The sequence below is a fragment of the Arvicanthis niloticus genome, chromosome 9 (genome assembly GCF_011762505.2).
Source record: "Arvicanthis niloticus isolate mArvNil1 chromosome 9, mArvNil1.pat.X, whole genome shotgun sequence".
Lineage (NCBI taxonomy): Eukaryota > Metazoa > Chordata > Mammalia > Rodentia > Muridae > Arvicanthis > Arvicanthis niloticus.
In genome coordinates this window covers 30,367,457-30,373,456 of record NC_047666.1, presented here as the reverse complement: position 1 = coordinate 30,373,456, position 6,000 = coordinate 30,367,457, and the positions used below count along the sequence as shown (strand labels likewise).

At 51.1% G+C, this 6,000-nt stretch overlaps 1 protein-coding gene across 3 annotated transcripts in view; it reads right to left on the bottom strand.

The window, feature by feature from the left end:
• Positions 1 to 670: 670 nt before the first annotated feature.
• Positions 671 to 6,000, bottom strand: part of Aldh1l1 (aldehyde dehydrogenase 1 family member L1) — a 49,484-nt gene continuing 44,154 nt past the window's right edge. For all 3 annotated transcript variants that reach the window (XM_034512249.2, XM_034512250.2, XM_076940103.1), the window contains exons 20-23: positions 5,125 to 5,290; positions 2,821 to 2,926; positions 1,480 to 1,679; positions 671 to 961 (exon numbers count right to left, since the gene is read on the bottom strand). In XM_034512249.2, coding sequence (XP_034368140.1) covers positions 906 to 961; positions 1,480 to 1,679; positions 2,821 to 2,926; positions 5,125 to 5,290 — 528 coding nt within the window. In that variant the 3' untranslated portion in view covers positions 671 to 905. The remainder of the gene's footprint in view (positions 962 to 1,479; positions 1,680 to 2,820; positions 2,927 to 5,124; positions 5,291 to 6,000) is intronic.

The window sequence follows — 6,000 nt, the reverse complement described above, 5'->3', positions numbered from 1 at the left end:
CCTGCCTGGCCAAGGAAGAACAGAAAGGCCTTTAAAGATTTTTGGACCCAGAGAGGGAGAGCCAAAAAGGGTGCTAGTGGTGGGCATGCCAAGAAGAGAATGAGCATGCTGGGTAAACCGAGGCAACAGCAAATCTGATGAGATGTAGTATATGAGACCTCCAGGATGAAGGTATAGGGGAGAGGGCCAGAGGCATCCACAGGTGAGCACACAGGTGAGCGCACAGGTGAGCGCACAGGAGGTAGAAGCTGTGCTCTCGGCTGAGGTGCTGTGAGATGACAAGAGATACCGATGGTAGAAGATGGGAGTGCTGTCCAGGGAAATGCCAGGCAGGGTGGGGTCCCTGCTATAAGCCCCAGGCCACTATTGTGACTGCCCAAGTCCACTGAGTGGCTGGTGAGAACCTGGGTCTTTGCAGTGGAGACTGGGGTGCTTCGTGGCCCAGGGCTCACTCCCCAAGTCCCACTTCCTGTTTCTGGGGTGTACTCTCTTCCACAGCCTCTTGTACCCATTCGGCTTTTGGAGGTGTGTGAGGACCATGCATTTTCTCCTGTGTCCCAATAAGGAGTCTCATTCTCTGAAGGCCAAGTGATGCTACATGCCCAGGATAAGGGTGACCATTGCTTCTGGGACCATCCGAGGCACCCATAGACACAGCGGTGACACAAAGTGCAGGTGACCTTTGCTCACAATATTTATTCATGTGGGACATGACTGCTCACTCCCCTTGGAGCCACTTCTGATTGTTTGGAGGTGTCTTGTCACCAGCAGGGGTCCAGGCGGGTAGCTCCAGCAGCTGCAGGGAGCAGTGCTGGGGACAAGAGTGCGCTAAGCCACCAGACAGGAGCCAGGGCTCCCTGAGGGGAGGCCAACAGGTACAGAAGAAGTATCACAGAGACTTGGCTTCAGTACTCAAAAGTCACTGTCTTGATCCGTAGGTACTCATTCAAGGCCGCCTCTCCTGCAAGATAGCACACAACATTGGGGCACCTTATGGGTGTGCAGGGGACCCCTCTGGGGACCCCTGGAACACACTGTGGGTAGCCTGGTTCTCCTCACAGAGAAGAAACCAATACCCTGGGGAAATCATGTACCCAACCCAGGCCATCCCTTTGTAAGCTGTGGGCTTGGACTCCAGTGCAGGCAGAAGAATGGTCTGGGGCAACCATTCTAGAGTCTTCCCTACCACACTGATGATAGAGGAGGTGGGATGAGTCCCCTACTGGCTATTGGCAGCCAAGAAGCTGTCTTCCTGCCTGCCTGTGACTAGAAACTGCTATACGTACATATCCTTTCCACGACTGTCTGCTGTCTCAGCAAAGTACACCAGCCCCAAGAGTGTCCCCTGCCAGCAAGAACTGATCAGCTACCAGCTGTCTTGATCAGTATGATACCCCAGCACTGGGGACAAGACCTGGCTCTTGATGGCCTTTGACAGGTGTTTGCTGAAAAGCAGTCCCACAGACAGAGTTTGGTTACCCAGGTCTTTGCCAAATCCAGACTGCTTGAATCCTCCAAAAGGTGCGGCCACGTCAGTCTTGTTGTATGTGTTGACGAACACAGTGCCTGCCTGCAGTTTGTCACTGACATACAGGGCCTTGTTGATATCCCGGGTGAAGACACCAGAGGCCAGGCCAAATTCTGTGGCGTTGGCCCGAGACAGCACAGCATCCACGTCCCTGCAGGAGACATTCAAAAGGTCCCTGAGGGATGCTTAGAGCATTCAATTTTGGGCTGGGGACAAGGCAAGATCAGAATCTGCCTCCACAAAGTTCCTGGCTCCCTCGATTCCCACCCATGAGATTCTAAAGAAAAAAAAAAAAAAAAAACTGTGCAGAGGCCAGAGCAAGACTGGAGGAGAAGCGGGCAGCAGAGCAGAAACCAGAAGAGACAGGGCATAAGCACTTCACAGAGCAGATCTGGGCATGGGTCCTCATGCAGGGATGGAACCCAGAAAGGCAGAAGTGAACTAAGCATTCAGCAGACATCAGACTAAAGAGTTACAGGTGTGCCTGTTTGGCAAAGACAGCAAAGTCTGTGTAATACAGTCAGCACAGTGATTGTAGTCATATAGTAACCACTGGCTGGAAAGGGGAAGGGGAAGGTGTCATTTTGCCTAAAAAATTAGTCAAAAAAAAAAAAAAAAAAAAAAAAAAAAAAGGGTATGGATGGTCAAATGTGCCCACAGCTCTGTAGCTCCTCCACTGTGCATGGACCCTTCCTTCTCTTTAACCTGGTGGCCTCGATGGCTGCTGGGCTGAAGAGCATGTTCTGAAGCTAGCACTCAAGGATCCTTACTACCTCCTTGGTTTCCATGCGACCCAGGCTCCAGGCCAGTGACCTGCCCTGCCCTAGGCTGCCATGGAGGCTCGTGGAGTCCAGGTGAATGCAGCTGCCTCCTTTGTACCAGGAAAATACAGATGTGCACGGAGCAGAGACAAGCTCTCTCCATCCAGCCAACCTGAAGTTCATTCATGAGTAAGACCCAAGATGTCCCAGGCTACTTGGGTAGGGTCAATTTACTACTCACGGAACACCATAAGAACTGGACCTGGCAGGCCATAAGTAATGTCAGAGAGATGCAGGGAAGACCAGGGAAGCAGGAACATGGGAGAAAATTGATTTTTGCTCATCTGGCTCTGGGGCCATCCTGGCCAAGGGGAGGGGAAGCAAAGGGAGGCCAGGATCCTCCTGAGTTTTAAGATGCAGGGAGCCCAGGCACGGTGCACAGGTTCTTTGCTGACTCAGTTTCCTTACAGTTCATGTCAAGACTCCATGCATACAGAGAAAAAGCCCATAGAGCCATGGTGGATCACATACCCATCAGCAAATCGAGAGACGATCATGATGGGCCCGAAGGACTCCTCCTTAGCGATGTACATATGGTCCTCTACATCTGTGAAAACCGTGGGCTGAAAGAAGAAGCCTGTAGGGGAGACAGTGGTCAGAAGCATCCTGGAGGTGTAAGTACCTGACTGTCTCTTTCCTACCCTGGCCAGAGCCTGGCTCACACAGCACTCTGCTCACCCTGGTTCTAACAGGTACACCTCATCCTCTGCCTTTCAGGTAAAATGGCCAAAAAGAGTCAGCCCCAATCTGTCCTGTTCTTGACTAGGTTCTAGAAAACTCTCCACCCTCTAGTTCAGGAGCAGATGTGCTGCGCCTATGTTCTCGGGGGCTGCACTGGCCCCGTTGGGTCCCTCTCCCTGCTCTGTGAGCAATGCTTGCCATCTGCCCCCTGCTAGTGATTGCCACACTGTCCCCAGCCTTAAGGAACTCTCACTTTGGTGATGGAGGGAAGTTTGTGCTTGAATGCCACTTGAGCTAAATAACATGTTGTTCTCTGTGTGCAATGCCGGGGGGTGGGGTGGGGGAGCTGTCTGCCAAGCTGAGGAACAGCCAATGCAGACAGCAGAAGAGGAGAAGCATCAGAGAGAATGCAGGATGGTGGCAGGGAGCCAAGGGCAAGTCACACTGTTCACAAATGAGACCATGGAGGCAGTCAGAGAACTTGTCCCTGAAGCAGGAGGACACTGCTGGGTATCAGAACCCAAGAGTTCTCAGAGGGTGAATAACAAAAGATCAGTGGCTGACTCACAGGGACGCTTGGCAGGATGAGGTGTGGAAGGTACAGGAGAGCCAAGACATAAATGAGGAGCCAGACTTAACAGAACCAGGAGTGAATTAAAGGGTCAGAAAGGGATGTGTGTCCTCTGTTCCCCTCCTCCTGTCCATCTGCCAAGGACAGCCTTCCCTGTGCAGAATTCTGTATAGAGTATAAAAGGCAGATAGCAAAGGCAGGCAGGATGTGGAACTGTGGTGCCATGGGTAGGCAGCATAAGACTCCATCCATGTGGCTTCTGCTTTCCTGGTTTGGAAGGCTAGAAGTGAGAGTAGATTCCAGAGAAGCAGGTGTGCCTGAGCTCAGACACTGTGCTGGTTTCAATGAGCATGACCCCCATAGGCTCATGTGTTTGAATGCTTGGTCCCTAGTTAGTGGAAATGCTTGGGAAGGATTAGGAGGTGTGGCCTTGTTGAAGGAGGTGTGTGTTTGGGGGGCAGGCTGTAAGGTTTCAAAAGCCCACACCATTCCCAGTTAGCTCTCTGCCTCATCATTTTTTGTCTCAATATGTGAGCTCTCAGTTATTACTTCAGTGTTGTAACTGCCCACAGTGATGCTCTCTGCCATGATGGACTCATCCCTTGTAACTGTAAACCCAATAAACTCTTCTGTACATTGTGTTGGTAATGGTGTCTTTGTGGCAAAAGAAAAGAAACTAAGACAGGCAGTAAGATGATTGATAAAGCCAAGTGCCTGGGACCATCAGGCAGAAGTATCTAACTAGTGCTGGCTGTCAAGAGCTCCAGATGAGTGGCCTGAGCCATGTGTCTGTGAAGATCTGCACCAACTCAAGGATCACCTGCTCCAGACACAGGCTCACTCCCAGCTAAGGGCAGCTGACCAACACTGGAGGGACACTGTGGAGTTTCCACTGTTGCCTAGCTACTTCCTCTGAACTAAAACATTCCTGGGAGGGAGGAGGTGGGGAGGAGGGAAAAGGGAGGAGGTTCATAACACTCAAGTAAATGACATGAGCCTGAGAGTTGTCACCCAGGCTCTGATATAGCTGCCTTTGAACCATTCATGTCCCTGTAAATGACTCCAATAGACTCACTGGCTCACTAAGCTAGACCTCAGTGGGTCCATCTTTTTCAGTCAGTCCCTGGTGCCCTGTCTGGGGTGAGTAGGCGTTAATTCATGCTTCTCCAGAAGTCACACAACACCACAAAACAACTGGTTGAAAGAGAAATCAAAATGGGAGGACCTTGAAATCTTAGAGACTACCACCACGGTGGCATGTCGCCAACACAACTCCCCGCACAGCAGACTATGCCATCACTAGGGAATGTTCTGGAGTTCTCACCCTCTCAGTCCAAGACCTGGGTCCAGAGAGTGACCAAACAGCCAGGCCCATTATGTCCAAGGTCTGACTCTGAACTGCAGGCCTCGATCCTGACCACACCAGTACTTGGCCTTTGGCTATATCCAGTTAGGGCTGGAAACCAGAGGCCTAGTGTTTGCTACCTCAGTTTACCCAAGTGAAGTGGAGAACTCTGACTGACCTGGCCTTGGAACTTGGTTCCCGCCACAGACCAGTGTGGCCCCTTCCTTCACACCACGTTGGCAATACTCCACCAGCTTCTTCAGATGGGCCTCATGGTTCTGCGGGCCATGGTTGGTGTCTCTGTCCAGGGGGTTGCCGATTTTCATCTTCTCCACTTCCTCCACCTGCAGAAAGTCCTTGTGTCAGGTCCTGATCAATACTACCACTGTGTTCTGTGACAGTCAGCACCTAGACACCTCCGACCTCTGCAGGCCCAACCTTTGCAGTTTTATGTGACCACAGATCCCAGAAGAACATGTGGATGCCATGTCCCAGCTAATGGGGCTTTTCCCAGCCTGACTTCAAACCTGTCTCCTGCAGCAGTCTCAGTGACAGAAGGACAGACTGAACAGAGAGAAGGGTTCTGAGGATCAAGTCTGCCAATTTCTGCCTTCATTTTCCTCTATTTCAACAAATCGCTTGAGAGTGGCCTCCTCTGGGAAGGCTTCCCTCTACCTCAGTCAGCTTTAAGTGAGTCTAGGCTTTGTGACTTAGAGATGCTTCCTAGGGAGTCATCAGGGAGTAACAGAGGAGGTGATTTAATGGCTCTGGAGCTTGGGATGGTAGGGGACAGAAAATAAATCAGGGGCTGAAGAGACGGCTCATGGGTTAGATGCACCAGCTGCTCTGCCGAGGATCAGGGATTGGTTCCCAGACATGGAGGCTCATAACTGTAACTCTAGTTCCAGGGGAGTCAAGGCCTTCTGACATCTACGAATACCCAGCATGTACTGTACACACACACACACACACACACACACACACACACACAAAACACATATCCACATAAAATCATCTTTAAAAAAAATGAATCAGGATGTAAGATTAAGAAAAG